Source organism: Lacerta agilis, chromosome 1 (assembly GCF_009819535.1).
Source record: "Lacerta agilis isolate rLacAgi1 chromosome 1, rLacAgi1.pri, whole genome shotgun sequence".
NCBI classification, from domain to species: Eukaryota; Metazoa; Chordata; class Lepidosauria; order Squamata; family Lacertidae; genus Lacerta; species Lacerta agilis.
This window is the reverse complement of record NC_046312.1, coordinates 118,430,010-118,450,820: the sequence shown is the minus strand read 5'-3', so window position 1 is coordinate 118,450,820 and position 20,811 is coordinate 118,430,010. Positions and strand designations below refer to the sequence as shown.

The following is a 20,811-nucleotide window of genomic DNA, read 5'->3' as shown; positions in this document are numbered from 1 at the left end:
TAAATTCACACTAAAATACTGAAGAATTTCCATGAGGATTTTTTTTTAAAAAAATTGCTACAGAAACCTGGAGGACTAAATTTAAGATTGGAAAAAATTAGAAATCAAGAGAACCGAAACTGGCAGATCCATTCATCCCTAGCCCGGAGGTAGCAGGTAGCCATCCCTACTAGTTGCCACTGATAGCCTTAACCTCCATGAATTTGTCTAATCTCCTTTGAAAGCTGACACCAATTGGTGTCCCTTAGCTGGGGTATTGGAATAAAAATTACATTTACACTTTTGAAATTATTTTAAGTCCAACATGAGCTGTATTCCCATACACTGGGCTTATTTGTATGTCTTGCTCAACCGTAGTATAAAGGTAAAGGGACCCCTGACCGTTAGGTCCAGTCACGGATGATTCTGGGGTTACAGCACTCATCTCGCTTTACTGGCCGAGGGAGCCGGCATAAAGCTTCCGGGTCATGTGGCCAGCATGACTAAGCCGCTTCTGGCGAAACCAGAGCAGTGCACGGAAATGCCGTTTACCTTCCTGCCGGAGCGGTACCTATTTATCTACTTGCACTTTGACGTGCTTTAGAACTGCTAGGTGGGCAGGAGCTGGGACCGAACAACAGGAGCTCACCCCGTCGTGGGGATTTGAACCGCTGACCTTCTGGTCGGCAAGCCCTAGACTCTGTGGTTTAGACCACAGCGCCACCTGTGTCCCGTAGTATAGTGTGACATAAATGATCGTAGGTGAGACTTGGGCTCAGGTGCACTCTCTCCCCTCTCCTTCTGCATGGATAAGGATAAAAGTCTTTGCTTTGCGTTTCCTTATACTTAGGCATTCTGTCCAAACCAACGAACTGTTAATGTTAGCTATAGTTTGTTTGAAACAAGCCAACTTGGTGTGGCTGAGATGAGAAGGGGCAAGGCTCGAAGCTTACCTAGGATCACTTCATCGTTTAAACTGGGCCTGGGGAACCTGTGGCCCTCTAGATGTTGTTGAGACTCCAACTCCCATCAACCCCAACTAGCATAGTCAATGGTTATGGATGATGGGAGTTGTAGTCCGGCAACATCCGGATAGTTTCGCCATCTGATTTAAAAGTACTGTTTAGTGCAGGGATAGTAAACATGGAAAAAGATGGTTAGTTGTCTTCCAGGACATCTGGAGTGCCCCATGTTGGCTACCTCTGTGTTTAGCATGGTGCCACGGAAATGCTGCCACGGAAAACTAGCATGTTAGGGAGAAGATCACTGAGAACACAGCCAACTGGCATCATTCTCCTATTTGGGGGGAGGATGGAAAGTGTGAATATTTGGCTCGGCCAGAGTAGCTTCCTCAATTTCATCAGTATTCGGATGAAGAGAACAAAAGTCTAACACTGGTTTCATTTACAAGCTAGTTCTTTATATTTGTTACCTTGCCCTGATGATCGTGCTTCATTTCCCAGCCCCTCGGCAACTCAAGCTGCTTGTTGGCAAACATATTCAAGAAGCCCACCAAATCTCGATTATGCTGGTAGCGCTCGAAATGGTGGGTATCCCGCCGGACTTTGGTGATCATGTGCTTCAGACACGTATTGTTTGTAAACATGCGGTAGGCACTCTGGATGGTGGGAGGAGAAGAAGAAACAAAGACAATTATTTTCGGAAGCTAAAGCGTTAGGCTTTGAATGCCTACGTGAGCCTCAGAAGGCTGGATAATGGGGCCTTGAAGAGTTTTGTCACTCATCTTGTACAAGCAGCAATTCCTCCTGGGCGAACAGCTTGCTAGACCTACCGCTGGGTCATTTTAAAATTCACCTGGAGGCTTTCTAAAACTGTCATGTCAAGCACCAGCAGGAGGGATTCAGGTACAACCTCAATAGGACACATGTGAGACAAAAAGATTGTTTCTGTCTCTGAACTCATTAACAATTACTGAAATTGTTAATGAGTTCAGAGTTATTTTATTTCAACATACAACAACATCATACAAATAAATAATGAAATACCCCACCCACTGGTGCTTGGGTTATTATTAATATCCCACTTAACAAATTTTAAAATGGGACCCGCAACAAAATGTTGCAGTGTGGACTGCACTCCTGTTCTGTGTTAATGTTCCATGCTCCACCGAAGACTTCTTTCAGGAAGCTCACTCCACCCTCTTGACCAGTTTTCAAATCCTTTCCCCGAAAGGCACTCGGCATCCTATGACCACTCGCCATGCTCAGCCCTCATTGAGCTGTTTTGAGAAGGGAGGGATGTCTCCTTAGGGTTAAAATATTCTATTGCTGTATCCTTTGGGGATCCCCACAACACAGTAACGCCTGCCTCTTGTCTTTCAGTAACTGCATTTTGTTAGGAAGAGGTCATAACTCTGCACTTTACAATAGTAGACTGAGAACGAAAAACAGTTGAAATGTCTTTTTCTCTACATTGACTCTTTCTCTGCCACCCTACCCTGATTAAACCCTTTTCTCCAACTGCCTTGAAACACTCCTGTCCATGAGATGAAGCTCTTCACCAAATTCCCAATGGCCTAGGGTTTTAAAACCACAAAGGCTTCTCTGAATGTGGTCTTAATTTCAATGTAGTCGGCTCTACAATCTCCAAAATCAGGATACCAGTGTGAAACGCAGGATGCTATCATAGAACCTTAGCCAAACAGCAAACTCCTTGGGATCTGTTTATAGAAACATCAAAGGAGTGAGTTGCCACATGATTTCCATAGGCAGCTCCTAACTTATCCATTCCAGTTGGGCCTGAGGATCCGGAACACCAGGGAGTGTTAGTGTTACACTGCAGTAATGGACATGGGTCATTTTGCTTCTACTCCAGGAGAAACTGTTTTCATGGTGTTGCAAACTTCCCTCTTCGGGAATCCAACAAAAACCAGTGTGATAGGTGTGTGCTGCTGTGCATAGGTCTCCTCTCTCAGCAGTTTATCCTGTTATTCTATTCTTTCCCCTCCTCACAACATTTTACAATGTATAAGAAATATACAATATGATCACAACTTGATGCAACAAATGCTTTTCATAATTGTTACCTTTGTGAAAATGGCTTGTGCGTGTATGTTATTATTATGTATTAAGTATGTATATCTCAGGGCGGTTCACAACATAAAAATACAAGATAATAAACACAAAATGCTTAATAAAGAAACCAAGAACAAAAGCAATTAAAATAATTATCTTACATATCAGGGGAGGGCAGGCTTCAGCCTTATGAAACCTGCTCTGAGGTTTTTTTTTACTACAACCCTGAACTCCACCAATTGGAGCCAGTGGTGAAAGACATTCACTTGCAGGATAAAGGACATGGTGTCTCTGAACAGCTGCTAAACCAAGGGATTTGTTCTGAATGCAGGAAATGAGCTGAGCTCACAGTTCTCCAGCAGAAAAACACGTTCCTGGTTATCCCAAGCTTTCCCAATTTCAGCAGTATAATGGGGGCGGAGGGGGGGTCTTTTTGTTATTCTCGCTGCTATTGCTAGATGATGGGGAGTTACTAGTCTACTGCAAACCACCCAGACGCCTACCAGCAGACCCCAATTCTGTCCAACCCTGCTACGTACCAACTCCAATATTGAGGGGGAGAGTGCTTATGTAGCCTAAATGTACCCACATGTAAGGTGGAGGTATTGCCAGACTCAGGAGAACCTTAAGAGAGACACCCACCCCTCAGAAAGAACCCAGTGAAGACGGATTGCGTTCAGTGGGCATGGAACACCGACTCACTGTTGTGGGTGGAGACTAGAATCCTGAACAGGGAGCACGCCGCGCTGCAACATTTTGTGGCAGCTCTCACCTGCCATCACTCTCATAGTACTGGAAATGGAAACCCTCCACATCCCTGCAAGTGTTTGTGTACAGATATACTTGCGCCGACTACTCACAGGGTTAGAATGCAGCACTGTGAAGAATTCTGGGCTGATAAGGAATTTCACGGGGGGAGATTGTAGCAGTAGAGTAAGCCTGGATCTGGAGGTAGAATGAGGCAGCACATTCTCCCTTCGGAAATCTGACAAAGGGACATAGCCATGAATTAGTGCAAAGGCTTCAGCACCATAAATTGGCAACCAAGAATTAGCTGTTGTTCTTCCTTTACCTTTGTTATAGAATGTTCTTTTATCATTCATACTTAACTGTAACAGTTTCAAAATTAAATAGGCAACCGAAAGAATGCTTCTTGGATCCTTATTTCAGGTGAATAATGAACACAAGCCGGTCTATAACAATCAGACCTTGAGGGCGGGGAAACAATCAGATTTTGAAACACTAATTACAGGTGGGTAGCCGTGTTGGTCTGCCATAGTCGAAACAAAATAGGAAATTCTTTCCAGTAGCACCTTAGAGACCAACTGAGTTTGTTCTTGGTATGAGCTTTCGTGTGCATGCTCAGTTGTATCTGAAGAACAAACTCAGTTGTATCTGAAGAAGTGTGCATGCACACGAAAGCTCATACCAAGAACAAACTCAGTTGGTCTCTAAGGTGCTACTGGAAAGAATTTCCTATTTTGAAACACTAATGTTTCCCCTGTACTTTACAAGTCTGCTTTTTACTTACTATTGAAAATGCATAAACACTATTTTTTAAAAACCGAGTTTGGTTTTTAACACGTGAGAGTGTATTATATATGATAATAATGGGGTTGTTGATTATTATTATTATTGCAGAACCCAACAATAAGCAACTGGGTGGAATTGTATTAAAGCTTAAAAATGGGGATGAGAGGTAAATGAGGAGATTCCAGCTGGAAAGAAAGAGAGGAGAGGAGAGGACGGGGCAGGAGTTAAGGGAGAAGAGAAGTGATAAAAATTCACCGAGTTCTTATCAACCCAATGAATTCACTATAGGCCATTGCAAAGCTGAAATCAACTTAACCAGCTGCAGTTTACACCACTATACATATTATACTTTTAAAGAAAACTGGATAGCCACTACAGCAAGGTGTGGCTGCATGATGTGGAAAAGCAGGTTTTGCTGCTGACATTTATTATGCAAAAGAAAAAAAACCCTAAGTAAATGAACCCACGGAGATAGAAATCCAGTATTAACGTCACAAACTTTTGCCGTGGCTCTTTGGGTGAGCCACACTTTTTGTCCTTTTGACCTCACATGCCTGCTACAAAATGAATCACTTAAAACGAATGTGTTTATTTCAAACGTACCTTTTTCTGCGCTTCGTGTAGTATTTTGGCATTGCTTGCAGCACAAGGTTTGCAAAACCCTAACTGCCTTTGTGTTACTGTGTCACGGTAAAGAAGGGTTTAGGCTGTGCACGAGCAGGAAAGAAGCTAGGCATGCCTTGCGACTCACATGTTCCCTCTTCCCCTCTTCCTATGCAGCCAAGTACAGTGGTACCTCGACTTATGAATTTAATGCGTTCCGAATGCACATTCATAGGTCGAAAAATTCGTAAGTCGAAAAAAGCGATTTCCCCATAGGAATGCATTGGAAACGAAAAATTCGTAAGGCAAGTAAACCGCATCTAAAATTCGTAAGTCGAGTAAACCCCATCTAAAACCACCAACGGATGTCCTTCGGATGTCGAAAAATTCGTAGGCGTGCGGGCACTTTTTTCATTCGTAAGTAAAAAAATTCGTATGTCGAGTAATTCATAAGTCGAGGTACCACTGTATGAGGAATCAGGAAGCTTTTGCTTTGTTTTAACTGCAGTTTGCGATGTCTTCTACCATTGTTTTACTGGTAAATTTGCTATGATGTTTTTGAGTTTCATTTACTATGCACTGTCTAGAAGCAGGGATCACCAACCCAGTGCTGGTGAACAACATGCTACTTGTGGAGACTTCCAGCGGTGCCCATAGGCCGATTTCTTTCTTTTTTAAAAGAAAGTATCTACACTCCTAGAAAGAACGTTATGGGGCAAAATGTGCAAGTACCTTTTTTGTGTATAACACCCCCCATGTATGACGCCCCCTGTTTTCGGGGACTCCAAATTAAGAAAATGGGGGGAGACTGTATCCGTGTATAAGACGACCCCCAATTTTAAACATATTCTTTAAAGAAAAAACCCTAGTCCTATACACAGAAAAATACGGTAACTTCTAAGGGATTTCTGTGAAATGGGAGTGATGTAGCTATATTTTTCCTGGTTCTGAGATATACGTCCTGTTGTGATTGGACAGCAACAGCAACAGTGTATGTGTGTGTTGTGTGATATCCATAATCAGGCCAGCAGGAAATAGCCAACTTCCCACGTTAACCATAAGGATGTTGGAGGTGGCTGGGGCTCCAGTGGTGTGTTATGCCGCACCCCTTCCACGGCAACCATTTTGTGACTGGCAACCACGGCACTTTCTCAAAAGTAACCACTAGTTCAGTTGGTGGTCCCTGGCCTGCAGAACACCGTTGGGACAGGTGGCACAGAAGCATAATGAAATAAATTTTTGAAAACCAACTAAGGAGAAAAGTGGCACTAAATAGGGGGCTTACCTGCATTAGGCTGCTGGAAGTCTGCATCCTCTCCAGGTACATCCATAGAATTTGGGTGCTCTTCCGGTCTGTCATTAGTCATTGTCCGTCGAATGCTCTGGTACCTGAAGTTCCAAGACTGGTATTATGTATGGTACCCAATAAATACATCAGAGACTCCCGCACACTCAACACACTGATACACAGCCGAAACCAGAAGTCAAATCGTTAATATGGCTTTCCCTCAGGCTTTAGGGATCAGGCCTGGGGTTGGGGGCACAGGGAGTAGTCCAGCACAATTTCTTTTCCTTTTTTCCCCTTTTTTTTAAACTTGAGAACTTCTTCATGACATGATACTAGCCTATCAGGAATCAAGTAGTGAACAAGTTGACATCAAAGATCCACATTTCCAACTACCATTTAGCTAAATGACACCATCACCATCAAGGGCAAAAGCAGCTCATCAACTCACTTCCCGCCTTCCACCCCCAGTGCTGGGTTGCCGCTGTACATAAAACGTCAATATTATAAAATAATATTCTGGAAATCCCCGGAAATATTTTCCACACCTTTTCAAGTGGCACCCCCATCCCTGGTGGTCAAGTTGCCTTTGAAGAGCTAAGAAAACACGAAACTCACCCCTCCCCTTCACATCTTGCATGCTTATTTACAGAATGGGAGGTCATTATTTCTGGATTAACAACAAACCTTACATATGGTGTAAGTTATTCCCAACCAGACAAAGTTTTTTGATTTGAAACAATGATGTCTGATCTTCTTCTTCTTCTTCTTCTTCTTCCTCGTTCGGAATAATGGTACACAGCAGGAAAGATACTGAACATCTTTTTTTTTAAAAAAAAACAACAACAGCATATATAACAACCAATTTGAATAATACTCACCTGCGATTCAGTTGCTCCATTTGCTGTATGGAGTTGGAACGCTGAAGGATCTGTTGGGCCGGGGGACCTGTGGGACGTTGCCACGTTGTCGTCCTGTTCACGTGGTCCACGTAGAATATCCTCCCGTGACTGTCAATGCGTGCCTCCCAATCTAAGGTAGGAAGACGCATTGTAAAACACAAGCGACCGGGTATTTTAGAGCAGTGTGTCAAAAACCTCTAGCTAGCTAGCATCCCTATTTTCTTTTCTTTTTTTTGCATTCTGTAAAAGGCAAAATCAGCGGCCTTCTCTTCATTACACCCAATGCAGAGGCACAGCAGAAATCCGCATACACATCTTAAAGCTGAATCATGCTGAGACTTAGCAGGTAGACTCCTCTGTACTCAGGAGCTTTCCGTTATTTCATGGATTTATTCCTCATGGCAGACTAGCGATCCTCTTGTGACTCACTAACGTGTCTTGATGCGCAGTTTGGGAGTTACTGATTTAGAGACTCTGTGGAATGAGCTCCATACCCAATGAAAAAGAAGGTAGCTCAGCGTTAGAACACACAAGTTTTGTGCGCTGAAGGTCTCAGGTTCAGTCTCTGGCATCTCCCGTTAGAAGGATCTAATAGCAAATGATGAAAAAAGGCCTTTGCTTGAGACCCCAGAGAGTGGCAGCCAGTCAAAGTCGACAGTACTGAGCTAGATGAACAATAATCTAACCTGTTATAAAAGCAGCTTCCTATGTATGCCCCTATGAAACAATTCGATTTCCACTGGGGAGGACATCACAACAGAAGCAGCATCTCCAGGGACATGGAAGCAAATGGCTTCAAGCACACCCATTTGCATTTTTTTTGAGCCTGGTGAAACAAAATGTGGCATGTTTCACACACAACTTCTGGTTCTCTCAGAGACAACGCTTTTTTTGGAAATCTACAGCAGCGCTTTCCCCTTTCGTGGGGGCATATACCCTGAAATCCCGGGAATTAATAAAGAGAAGCTTCTCACTTGGCGGCAGGGCCTCATCCACTCTCTGGTAGCGACTAACGTCCTGACGAACCGAGGGAAGAGTTCTAAGAGGCTGGTGCCCATTAGTTTGGGAACCTAAAAGACAAAGAAGCTGCTTCACTAACAATTTTCAACTGAAACACGAACGGTGTCACACTTTATATTAGGGTTTCCCAAATTTGGGTCTCCAGATGTTTCTGGACTGCAATTACCACCATCCCTGACCACTGGTCCTGCTAGCTAGGGATGCTGGGATTTGTAGTCCCCAAAAAACCACAGCTGGAGATCCAAGTTTGAGAAACCCTGCTTTAGATGTTCCAAAGCAAATCCTAACTGAAAGAACAAGTTTGAAATGAAAACTGAGGTGATCACCCAATGGTCTTCTTTTCTGAACAACATGTCGTGTTCCTCCAAATTGACACAGAACAGACAGTGCAGATTTATGGCAGGCTCTCTCTCTCTCTCTCTCTCACACACACACACACACAATACATGCAAACTGCTTTTGATCATTACTAAAACACACTGTGCTGTTATCCTCATCAGCACAGAATTTGAAAAATTGGAAGATGTGGGGTTTTATTCAATGGGGACACAGCTTCACTGATATAGGGTTTCATTTTCAGGAAAGTCACCCACCCTCCTGCTGCTCTGTAGGACACCGTCCACACTGTGCACTAGGAATGTTAGAAGAGCCCACTGGATCAGGCCAATGGCCCATCTAGCCTAACATCCTGCTCTCATAATGGCAGCCCAGATGCCTGTTGGAATCCCTCATGCAGGACCTGAGTTCCGCCCACCCTCTGGAAAGGTTTTGTGGGAGTGCAGAGGCTACTGGAGGGAAAGATGAATAGAGGAAGGTCAGTTGCACGAATTGCCTTCTACTCAAAGCCATTGGCTAAAACCTGAAGACCTTGCTCATCACTCCATGAGAGCTCTCACACAGGAACCTCTTGGTCTATGAATCCCAAACTTCCCACTATTGCTGGACTACAACTCCCATTGGTCCCAGAGACCAAGGGATGTGAATGATGGGAGCTGTAGTGCAACAACAGCTGGTGACCGAAGTTTGAGAAAACATTAATTTGACAGATGGGAAAAGTAAGATAAGTAGATGGGAGGCTAGAACAGCAAAACAATAACGTGTAACTTACACACCTGCACACTTTGAGCATATCAACGAAAGGGAGAAAACCCTGAAGGGCTGTGGGAGCCTTTGCGCAAGTGGATAATTATCTGCATGTATATTCTCAAAGAAAAAAAAAGGTCTGCTGATGCTGCTGGACGCAACGTTTTATTATCCAAAAAGTAATTCATGCGTTTGAGATAGCTAATGACTACTCTGCACCATAAACTGAGTCCATCACAGAATGAAATGAGGTTGAGGTGGGAGGGCAAATACAACATACAGATGGACTCAGCAAGGCACATAATCAAGCAGTCCACTCTCACGATCATTACCTCCCGTGGCTCCATCCACCTGGGCAGCATCTCCCTCGCAAGCAGCCTGCACCCCTGCAGCCCCTTCCTCCTGAAGCTGCCCACGTGCAGCTGCGGCCTGCAGGCTCTGCCTCCTCTGCCAGATCTCCTCGGCCTCATCATCCTGCAGCCCACTGGCTTCAGGCAGCTGCCCCTCCTCTGGGGCGCTCGGTATGTTCACCACGGGCAAAAAGGCCTGAGTGCACACAACTTCCTGGGTCTCTGGGGCGGGCTCGCTGCTGGCAGCATCCATGGCGCAAGCTCCCTCTTCCTCCTCCTGGGGAGAAAAGGTCGGCGTCTCAGGAAACCGGGCGCTTTCAAAGGAAGAGCACTGCGTGTCGACAGACGACAGTCGGGGAGCCGTGCATTCGTTGCACGAGGCGTCGGCCCCTTCCACGTCACTTTCTCCCTCCGGCCTGGTGCTCGATTCACTTACACTCTCCGTACGCGCAGCGTCGCTCGGCTCAGTTTCTGACGAAAACTGAGAAGGTTCTGATCCCTGGTCGACGGATTCAGCCTCCCTAATTTCTCTTCTGCCTGCAGGAGCAGACTCGGGAGCTCCTGTGTCCATCTCGGTGGCAGGCTGCTGCTCTGCCTCTTGGGGGTTACAAATTTCACTGCCAGGCGTGTCAACTGGTCCGTCATCCTGAGGCTCTTGAGGAGTCTCAGTTTCCTCTCCCGCCGGCTCTGCTTCAGGAAGCCTTTCAGAGGTCTCCTGCTGGCCATCAGAAGGTAGCAATGGCATTTCCTCTTCTGGAGCTCTCTCGCTTTCCTCGAGGCCCCCCTGGCTTTGTGCGGTCTGGCTCGGCGAACAGTTTAAGCAAGTCGCTTCAGCATTCCTGGCAGCACCATTCAGCATGACTAACCCGCCGCCATCGTCGTCATCCAGCGATGACTGGAACCCCAAACCTTGGTGGTATTCATGCTCCTCTTCGTCGGAGTCAATGTGAAGCATAGCATTAAGTCTAGTGTCTGTAGGGAAGCTGCTCCTCAATTTTGGGGATGGCCCAACAGTTCGCTCGTTGCAAATGGATGCCCCAGTCCTAGAGTGACTGCTTTGCTCTATTGCATCCAAGTAGTCGTTCAGGGAGTCCTGGCGGCCTCTGGGAGGAGATGACCTGGAAGCTGCAGAAGTGAGATCTTCCTGGTCCGTTTCCAGAGTTGTACTAGTCCTGAGAGAATGCCTTGTGATGGCATCTCCAGTTGATTCTTCAAGAATCGGGCCGTTTGAGCAAACTGGAGGTGGGTCATGATGCCCCGCAGGCACATCTTCATCATCAGAAGGACTCCCTAAATCTCCGTTTACAGAGTTTACTCCCAGCAGCGTCCCCACAGCTTCCGGTGAAGAATCTACAATGAAAACCGCAAAGAATGACTAGCGATATACTGTAATGACAATTTATTATTTATACCCCGCCCATCTGGATGGGTTTCCCCAGCCACTCTGGGTGGCTCCCAAAAGAATATTAAAAACACGATATAAAACATCGGACATCAAAACCTTCCCGATACAGGGCTGCCTTCAGATGTCTTCTAGAAGTGAGATAGTTGTCTATTTCCTTGACTTCTGATGGGAGTGTGTGCCACCAAGAAGGCCCTCTGCCTGGTTCCCTGTAACCACACTTTTCGCAATGAGGGAACCGCCAGAAGGCCCTCTGAGCTGGATCTCAGTGTCTGGGTTGAACGATGGGGGTGGAGACGCTCCTTCAGGTATACTGGGCCAAGGCCGTTTAGGGCTTTAAAGGTCAGAACCAATACTTTGAATTGTGCTCAGAAACGTACTGGGATAGGTCTTTCAGGATATAACCCAGAGGAGACTCACAACCCCAGGAGACACGCTAGAGTACATACCTGAGTAAAAACACTAAACTTTGGGGGCAGGTCTTTTTCTTGGTGGGGAAAGGGAAGCAAGTTCAGGTTTATGTTAGCCGCATGTATGGGATGTTTATGCAGAGTGGTTTTGGATGAAGATGTTATATTTCTTTAAGCCTCTCCCCACCTTTCACAATGGATATGGAGCCATAAATCTAATGACATGTACAAGCTCTTGAAGTTCACCGCTCCACCAGTTTAGAGTGTGGGCAGTAGAAATGAAAACATTGTGACAGCTGGTATGGAAGCCAGCTGTACCACAACTGCCATGTCAGGGAGACCAGTTGCGCAAGCAGCATTCAGTAGGTTGCCACCACAGTCTTCTTTATCCCCTTCTTTGCTGGCTGCGAGGGATAGCTCAGCTATGAGCCAGTTATTTGCCCTGATTGAGAGAACATCCAGGTAGCACCTCCTCATCACTGAAAGAGCAAGGCAGCTTTCTTTCTTCGTGAATCGTCATAGGCACACATGTGTAGGATGAAGCCAATTAGTTTAGATCATGGGTAGGCAAACTAAGGCCCAGGGGGCCGGATCCGGCCCATTTGCCTTCTAAATCCGGCCCGCGGATGGTCTGGGAATCAGCGTGTTTTTACATGAGTAGAATGTGTCCTTTTATTTAAAATGCATCTCTGGGTTATTTGTGGGGCCTGCCTGGTGTTTTTATATGATTAGAATGTGTGCTTTTTATTAAAATGTATCTCAAGGTTATTTGCAGGGCATAGGAATTGGTTCATTCCCCCCCCCCCCATATAGTCTGCCCTCCCACAAGGTGTGAGGGACAGTGGACCGGCCGTCTGCTGAAAAAGTTTGCTGATCCCTGGTTTAGATGGTAAAAAGACAACGTTCCTTGAGCTTGTAACCAATGTCCTCTCCAAAACCCCGTCATTTACTTATTTTTAAAATAAGATTAAGAGACCAAAGGGAAAAGACAGAATGGTGCTTAAAGAGAAAGAAAAACAAACATTAAACATCTCGTTAACCTATGGAAGGCTATTGCTCACAAAGGTAGAATTGACACTACGTGTAGAAACAGCACGTAGCACCTTTGGTTGGTCAAAGGTGAAAGGCAAAGAATAAAACCGCTATGCTCTGTATTTAAGGTCTTTGAACACAGGCAGCTTTGACCAACAGGTAGCCTGGCACAGCCAATGAAGTTCAGTTCCATGCATGAAAGGCACTGTTAACACCTTTGGGGAGCTGGTAGATGGGCAGCTGTGGTGTGAGAATACCTCAAAGGATATCTCAGTTTGGGGCTCAGGTTGTACATTCTAAAGCAGGGGGGATTAATGGGGCACTAGAGACATACTCATGGAAACAGGGCGGTCTTAAAGGGATCGGCCGCCCTGGCGCGACGATCCCTCGGCGCCCCTGGTGGGCCGCCTCTCCGCCCACCTCCCTCCCGCGCTGGCTGCCCCTCGGGAGGGGGGTGGGCGAGTGGGAGATGAGGGGCGTGGCGCTGCAAGCCGGCTGCCCTCCGGAGCCCCAGCTGGAGCGCTGGGAAGGGCGCGCAAAGCCCCGTGCCACTCCAGCGCCATGCCCCTCATCCCCCGAGGGGTGGCCAGCGCGGGAGGGAGGTGGGCGAGCGGGGGATGAGGGGCGTGGCGCTGGAGCGGTGCGGGGCTTTGTGCGCCCTTCCCAGCGCTCCAGCTGGGGCTCCGGATTGCAGCTTGCCCGCCGGCGCGCAAGCGCCCGCCCACCCATAGGTGCGGGCGCGGGTTGGGGAGGGGGCGCCTGGTATGCCGGCGGGCTCGCAGGGGCGCCCCTGGGGGGCCTGGCGCCCTGGTGCACCGCGCCACCCAGCCCCTATGATGAGACGGCCCTGCATGGAAAGGCAGATCCAAGTCACAGTGGGGCAGCTAGGAAAGCAGGTGGGGCACAGAGAGTATATACAGACTCACTGCAGCTTTCTTCCGCAGGATCATTTTAAAAATTGGTGAGGTTGGGGTGGGGAGACTAATCTTATGAAATACAGCGGTACCTCGGTTTACGAACTTAATCCGTTCCCGAAATCCGTTCTTAAACCGAAACCATTCTTAAACCGAGACGCGCTTTCTCTAATGAGGCCTCCCGCCGCCGGTGCCCTTCCACCGTTTGGCTTCCGTTCTTAGACCGAGGTAAAGTTCACAAACCAGGACACCTCTTTCGGTTTTGTGGAGTTCATAAACCGAATCATTCCTAAACAGGTCTGTTCTTAAACCAAGGTACCACTGTATGCCATCATGAAAATTCCTGCATGCTGTCGGTTCTTTCAAAACCAGTTCTGGCGCATGTATGGTGCTCAAGAAAATAAAACTTAACCGCTTTTCTGAATTGCATGCTCTTGTACGTGAACTTAGGGCTTAGCACGTAACCACACACTGATATAGCAATGTGGGTGTGAGCTTTTTAGAAAATGGTAATATAAACACCGCCTGATTAAAAAAAAAAAAAAAAAGCAGGAAAGCCAGAAGCACATTCTGTAACACAGTGGCTCTAAAACAGATCAAAGGTTTCGTAGCAGCTCGAGCTTTCAGTTTTATTGCAACATAAAATGAACAGCAGGTGAACATAGCATTAGATCCACATTCCCTAAATAAAGAGAAAGGATACTTTTAAAATATTAATTTATAGATTTATACAGCACCATCAAAGTAAGTTTACAAATAAGTTGTATTTAAAAAAAGGGCCCTGCTCCAAAAAATTAGCAGTCTATGTTTCACTCTATTCCTCCCCCCCCCCCTTAGCAAACCTGAGCATGTTAGATTTGGGAGTATTACTTAAAAAGGAAGCCAAGAGGCGACACTGGTAGCTTTTCTTAACAAAAATCAAAGCTTACTAGATACGTAGAGACATCTAGGCATACTAGAGTACAACAGCAATTGTTAAGGAAGTGGGGAAATGATCAGGCAAGGATTACTCTCAGAAATTAAGAGTAAAATAAAGCAATGTAATAAAGCTAGGCGCATAAGTTATATAAATGTAAATAAATAGGGTGCCTTATCAACATGGCCATAATCAGATACAAGAGATTATAAAATGGAAGGTGTAGCCCTGCATTTGTCTGTGTACAGCCTTGGTGGGCAATAATTTGGAAGGATCTGGTTAGGAGGGGTGTAAAGGCATAATTTTGTCGTTTAGCGGCAAGGGTGGAGTGATTAACAAGATACAGAGTGGGAGGGTGGGGAGAACTGAGATTCTTTAAGATGCATCAGTTTCAATTTCTATCCTTCTCCTCCCCACCTCTCTTTTGTTTCCCTGTGGCTATTTGGTTTTGTGGATAGTGACACATCTTTTACATACGGCTGTGGTTACACTGAGTTATAGTGCACTATAAATCAAAATACGGCTGAAGACACTTGGAAAGACGTAACTGGCCAAACATGAAACACCTTCCACCCAACAGCAAATGTGCATGTATTTGTTGCAAACTCTCACCTTCATGGATCGTAGATGTAATCTCTACCTTGAACTGAAGGTAGCCGCTTACATGGTCAGCTGGAAGCCTTCTGCCAAGGTTGTAGCTGAGAATTTGGTCTCTGCGAAGGAGAAGAAATATATGAGGTCTCTCTTGTGCTTTGTGCAACTTTCAAAGTGCTTTCAACCATACCTGAACCAAAACAAAAACCAAAAAACAGGGGAGACAGTTCCACAAATGTTTCCACTGAAAGTATCACCACCATTTTTGTTTGTTTGTTTGTTTGTTTGTTTGTTTGTTCAGTGGTAGAGAAAAAGTCCAGAACTATTTTCAGGAGAGATGAGAGTTACAAGGCAAATGGGCGAGTTATCCTTGTCTGATTCTGTTCCAGGAGAGGGCAATGAAACTATTGCAAGCAACCTGATCCAGCTAAGGAGAACTGTATATGGAAGCAGGCTACCAAATATTTATCAATAGATTTTTTAGTGAATTTGGGCTCATACAACCAACAGAGGCTTATAACGCCTACCTCAAAAACAAGAGGAAAGCACTACAACCCCTTAAATCTTCTCCAGTTTGGTTCAAAATCTGAGCCAAAGAAGAATTCTTGGCTCTCCCACTTGCTTCTGCTGCCCTCTCCAAAAGCCATTTTTAACAATACCCACCCTCAAGCATACTTCCTTGTTTCTTTTGCACAAGCCCTTGGGAGAAATTTATCTCTCTCCTCTATTCTCTCTGTGTGCCTTCAGTGCCATGTCCACCATAGCAAATGAGTGAAAGGAATGGCATTGTGTAAAGGAAAAATGCCAAAGAAGAAACAGTCAGGAGAAGCAGCAAGCTAGAGTGGACAAACATGTAAACAGTAAGACTAAGGGTGATCATTTCAGGCCACCCAAAAGCCATGATCTATTGCTATTTTGTTGATGTTTTAAATTATGTTTTACAGATATTTACTGATGTATCTTATTGCATTTGATGCTGTAAGCTGCCTTTATGCATTTTATGAAAATGTGGATCATAAATATTCAAACCAACGAATATTTTTTGTGAAAATTTTGCACAATGCTAGTTTTACTTTCCTGTGTTCTTAGCAACATACTGAAGTAGTCACAGAGCGTGCGCACACAACACACACACAAAATGTACAGCCATGATTTACAGATAACGGAAATAATGATAAATGAATCTACTGTATTTCCTTTAACTGTCAGATATTCTTCAAATTCAAAAAAGTGCATAATTCAGTGTTACAAAATATTAAGTGGAAATATTCTGCCCCCTGGTGGCTTAGACAAATCTATTTATATTCTCTCTTCAGCTGAACACTACAATAAGAATAGTGAACTACTACAAGAGATGGAAAATGAGCATGTGAGCCATTAAGCAGCATCTCAAAACTTCCTTAGAATAGTAATGATGATATTCTAGTACCCAGCAGTGTGCAAATTTATTTAAAACACCTCTATCAGACTAGCATATCAGAATTCTTGAATTTCAGATTGGAATCAGATTACTATATCAAATAAAAAAGCAACATAGTACTCAAAATTATTTGAATACTTAAAAAAAATGCCAGCATTTCTTAAGAAAATAACATTTGTTCTTGAGACTGTGACCCATGTTCAAAGAACCTCGAATGTTTTAGAACACTAAAAAGCAACTAATCGGCCCAATGGGATTCTCCTATTGCGGGGGGGGGGGGCAGGCTCAGCCAAAATAACCTAATCTAATTTTGTCAAATCTGCAATGTATTTTTTCTTACCTGCATCAACACCACCTTGGAAAAAGCTGACAATTGTTTTCAAACTGAATTTGTCTTTCTCCGTTTATGCAACGTGTTATTTTGGTGGGGAAATCTGCGAAAAAGGAGGCCATTTGTTTACAAGCTTATTTTATCCTTGGTAGTCATGCAAGAAGCATGACAACACTGTGCTGAACTAGAAACTTCACAGAATTGAGGACAGGCAGTTGTTTTTTTTAAAATAAATCTATACTCTCACCCAGATTGGGTGCCTTTTTACAGTCAAATGAAAATGTTCCATGGACTTCAGAATGTTCTGAGTTCTACAGGAGGGAGTGTTTAAAATAAAGTATTCCCAGTAGGAATATTCTACATCCAGCTGAAGCCAAGAACAAGAGACCTTTAGTTTCAACTGATCTGAAATGTGTGCTTATTTGGCCCCATCCACCAGGAACTTCTCCTTCATGGGTCTCAATAAAAGCTACTGTTACACAAGTCATGGATAAAATTGATGGAGTAATGAATCTACTGGACACAGTCCATCAACTGCTTAAGACACCCTGGGAGCACTGAATGTATTCCCAGATGCAACTGCCTCCATCGAGCATACCCCCATGCTCACAAGCCATATGGGGACTGTACGTTGATGAATATTGCATTTTTGAAACACTAAAGCAGGAAGCGCATAGCCAGCATGGTGATGGCAACACTGTGCTAGATGTGCCTCTGTGAGATCCATCCTTCCTCTGTTAGTGCTGCAGTTACTAGCCAAGGTGTGGAAGCCCTTAGTGGACTTAAGAATTTCAAGTTGCATTGGGACTAGGTTGTTTCACACATCTGAATGGGCATTTTATTTCATGTTCTATATTGCACGGGCTCTTATTAAACACTACGCCTTGTTACCTCTTAATCGCTCTTTACCTACATGATTATATATCTTAGGGTTACCATATTTCAAAAAGTGAAATCCAGGACACAAAAGTGTCAGTTTGCATTTCTTAGTGCAGAAAGTATTGATGTGTAGTAAAAGTAGTAGTAGTAGTAGTAGTAGTAGTAATTTATCTAGGCAGCTTCCAACAGAGATTGAAAATACATCAATCATTAAAAACTTCCCCAAATAGGAAAGAGGTCTTTCCTATTCTACTTAATTCAAGAGGGTTCTGGAAGCTTCTCTGTGTGAGAGAAACAAGCAGAAGGTTCGTGATGTTTGAGTACAGCTGGCTTAAACTTGTTCTCTTATCTCTTTCTGTCAAGGTCATGCTGGCTATAAAAGTAGGGCCAGAAGGAGCCTGGGTTTCACTTTCTCTTTCTATCGCTTTTCCTTCTGGTGTGGTGTTAGTATCCTTAGTGTTAAGGTTTAGTCTAATTATAAATTATATTGTAAGTTTAGGTCTGCTGCAACTGGATTTCTTATAGACAGTGCCAATCCTGAATGTATTGGATTTGTGACCATTATGCTCATTTGCCTTCAGTAGCAGTAAAGCTCTGCTGGATGAAATACAATTGCCTCTGGTCTATTTTTTTTTGGGGGGGGGAATCCTGCAATGTGTTTAAGTTTTTACTCTGCTAACTATACGTTGGAGTTCTGCTCTAGATCAATATTGAGCAGAATTCCATGTTGAGCTTTTCTTGTGTGCAAAATCTCACTTCCGACATTGGCTGCCATACGTCCAGATTTTCCTGGACATTTCAGCGATTTTACACCCAGACGGGGACCAAATACTGGCTATGTCTGGAAAATCTGGGAAAGCAACTGCAGCATACATTCATCCCCAACCTGTTATTCAACATTTATAGCACATCATCGCTGTAGGTTGAAAATTTGACATTAAGTAAGATATATTCTTGTGCAACTCTTCACTGCTGGTGGTGTACTAAGCAAGTGAACCTTACAAATTTAATAGAATAGTCACTGGAGACTATAATATAAATGTGACAAAAAGTTCATTAATATTTAGAGAGAGCATGGGATCCATTAAAATATTAGCGCATCTAGTGGCATCTTTCTGATTAACAAGAAGATAGTCTGAAGTATTTGAATGGTATGAAAAAACAATATGAAAATGTTCTGAATAAATTTGCACACCACTGTATGAACCTGGTCTCCTACAACTCAACATATTCTGACACACAAAAAGGACTCAAAGTAGTTATAAGCAGATGATAAATAGAAAGAGTGAGATAGCTTTTACAAGAGAAAAACTTTTACTGAAACTTTTGAATTCCTAGAATACTTTGAGGCAAAATTCAAATCAAACTATAAGTTTACAAAAATGCTCAGCTTCCTGGTAAAGTAATTCATTATTGAAATTTAAATTATTTATATTTTGTTACGGAAAGGCCAACTTCCTTTTCCTCTTGGCTGATTTAAATTGAACAATGAAAGTGTATTTGTTTACCCTATTGCATGCCTTTCCAGTAGTCTCTGGACTGGTATAGTAAGCTTCCCAAGAAAACGCTTGATGATCGGCCGACTCTTTGCAAATTTATCTTTGATTTCAATTTCCAAGACGTCTGTTAGAAGTGCTACGAAAGAATATTTCTGGAAGTAAGAAAACAAACATATATTTCATATCACAATCAAAGATAGCAACTCTTGATTTGCTCAGCAACACCTGAGTTCAGGGGTACAAAACAGCTTCCCCCCCCAACATATTTGGCAGGAAAACCACATAATAAATCTTAGCCACACATGCAAGCGGCCTCATGAACTACTATTGTTAGGTCTTTTGTCACCAAGAAGAACATAGGGCACAAGGAAACAGCACGCGCTCCAGTTAAATGAAGCATCACTTCGGCAGTAAGCTACCAGAAGGTATCGTAATGCAAAGGAATAAGAGAGTTTTGTTCTAAGAAAAGATAATCCAATTAGCCTACTTTTCACATGAACTGGAAGCCAGAATCTATATTTCTGGACAAAGCAGAATGCAATTGGGAGGGCTCCAGTGGGCTAGTGACAGAACAGATTTTCGTTTCCCAGATAATACTGGGGGGGCAGACATGCACTTACAATTAAGTAACAGGGTGTGGGAACTCTTGTCGGCAATAACCCAGAGAAAGAATTTCTACCACAGATACTGAGATGTTCCTTGAAAGCCATTGATTACCTCTCTGTGCCAAACAGGATTTGTTGTGTTACTGATGATAGTAGACCGCCTTTCCTGGCCATGGTGAGCAAATGTAGGAAATGTGCTCTTTTTCCCAGGCTGAATGGACATCTTTAAGTAAGGGTCAGGATTGAAGAACATTCCTTTCTTAAGTCCAACTGCCCGAATGTCTTTGAAACACAGAAGAGGAAAAAGAAAACACGGCGGCAATTATTTTTCGCCAAATGCCTTTACTCTGTTATCCAGCTTATCCCCAAGTGTTCTGACAGCGTAGGGCAAATTGATAGATAGGCAGGCTTCAACATGGCTTCAATATTTATTGTTGAAAAAGTACACATACAAAACAAAACATCAATTCTACAGCATGCAGATATTATCTTGCATCAGTCATTCTATATTCAGACAAAAGAGCACAATTGGGCTTTTGAGGGTGGCAAATAATATTTATAAAGGACAGAGACACTGGTTCGCCAGAAGCGGCTTCGTCATGTACGCCGGCTCCCTCGGCCAGTAAGGCGAGATGAGCGCCGCAACCCCAGAGTCGTCCGCGACTGGACCTAATGGTCAGGGGTCCCTTTACCTTTATGACTTCCAAAAGAAGTATGTCAACTGTAATGTGAAGCACTTTCAGTTTCCTTTACATGTATCATTTGCTAACTTCTTCAGAAAACAAATGCAAACTCCAGTTTGAGATCAACTGTACTGCTGTGTCAGGTTTTTAATAACTGTGTCAGTATGGTTGAACATTTTGTCCATCGTTTATTAAACATTTTAATGGCAGTTCGTTTTCATAAAAATAATCACTAAGAACACACAGGAAGTTCAAATGGGTGGGTCATCTACAGTTAAAACATAACTGAAATTTTTAAATGTCAAGTCCTTTATGGGAATGACTTTGTCTCATAGC

At 43.9% G+C, this 20,811-nt stretch overlaps 1 protein-coding gene across 3 annotated transcripts in view; it reads right to left on the bottom strand.

Moving 5' to 3' along the window:
- Positions 1–20,811, bottom strand: part of HECW2 (HECT, C2 and WW domain containing E3 ubiquitin protein ligase 2) — a 183,355-nt gene that overhangs the window by 59,315 nt on the left and 103,229 nt on the right. For 2 of the 3 annotated variants that reach the window (XM_033168901.1, XM_033168885.1), the window contains exons 6-14: positions 19,905–20,074; positions 19,197–19,339; positions 15,077–15,177; positions 9,773–11,140; positions 8,312–8,407; positions 7,317–7,467; positions 6,436–6,539; positions 3,875–3,999; positions 1,412–1,597 (exon numbers count right to left, since the gene is read on the bottom strand). In XM_033168901.1, coding sequence (XP_033024792.1) covers positions 1,412–1,597; positions 3,875–3,999; positions 6,436–6,539; positions 7,317–7,467; positions 8,312–8,407; positions 9,773–11,140; positions 15,077–15,177; positions 19,197–19,339; positions 19,905–20,074 — 2,444 coding nt within the window. The remainder of the gene's footprint in view (positions 1–1,411; positions 1,598–3,874; positions 4,000–6,435; positions 6,540–7,316; positions 7,468–8,311; positions 8,408–9,772; positions 11,141–15,076; positions 15,178–19,196; positions 19,340–19,904; positions 20,075–20,811) is intronic. The other variant, XM_033168893.1, reaches the window with a different exon arrangement.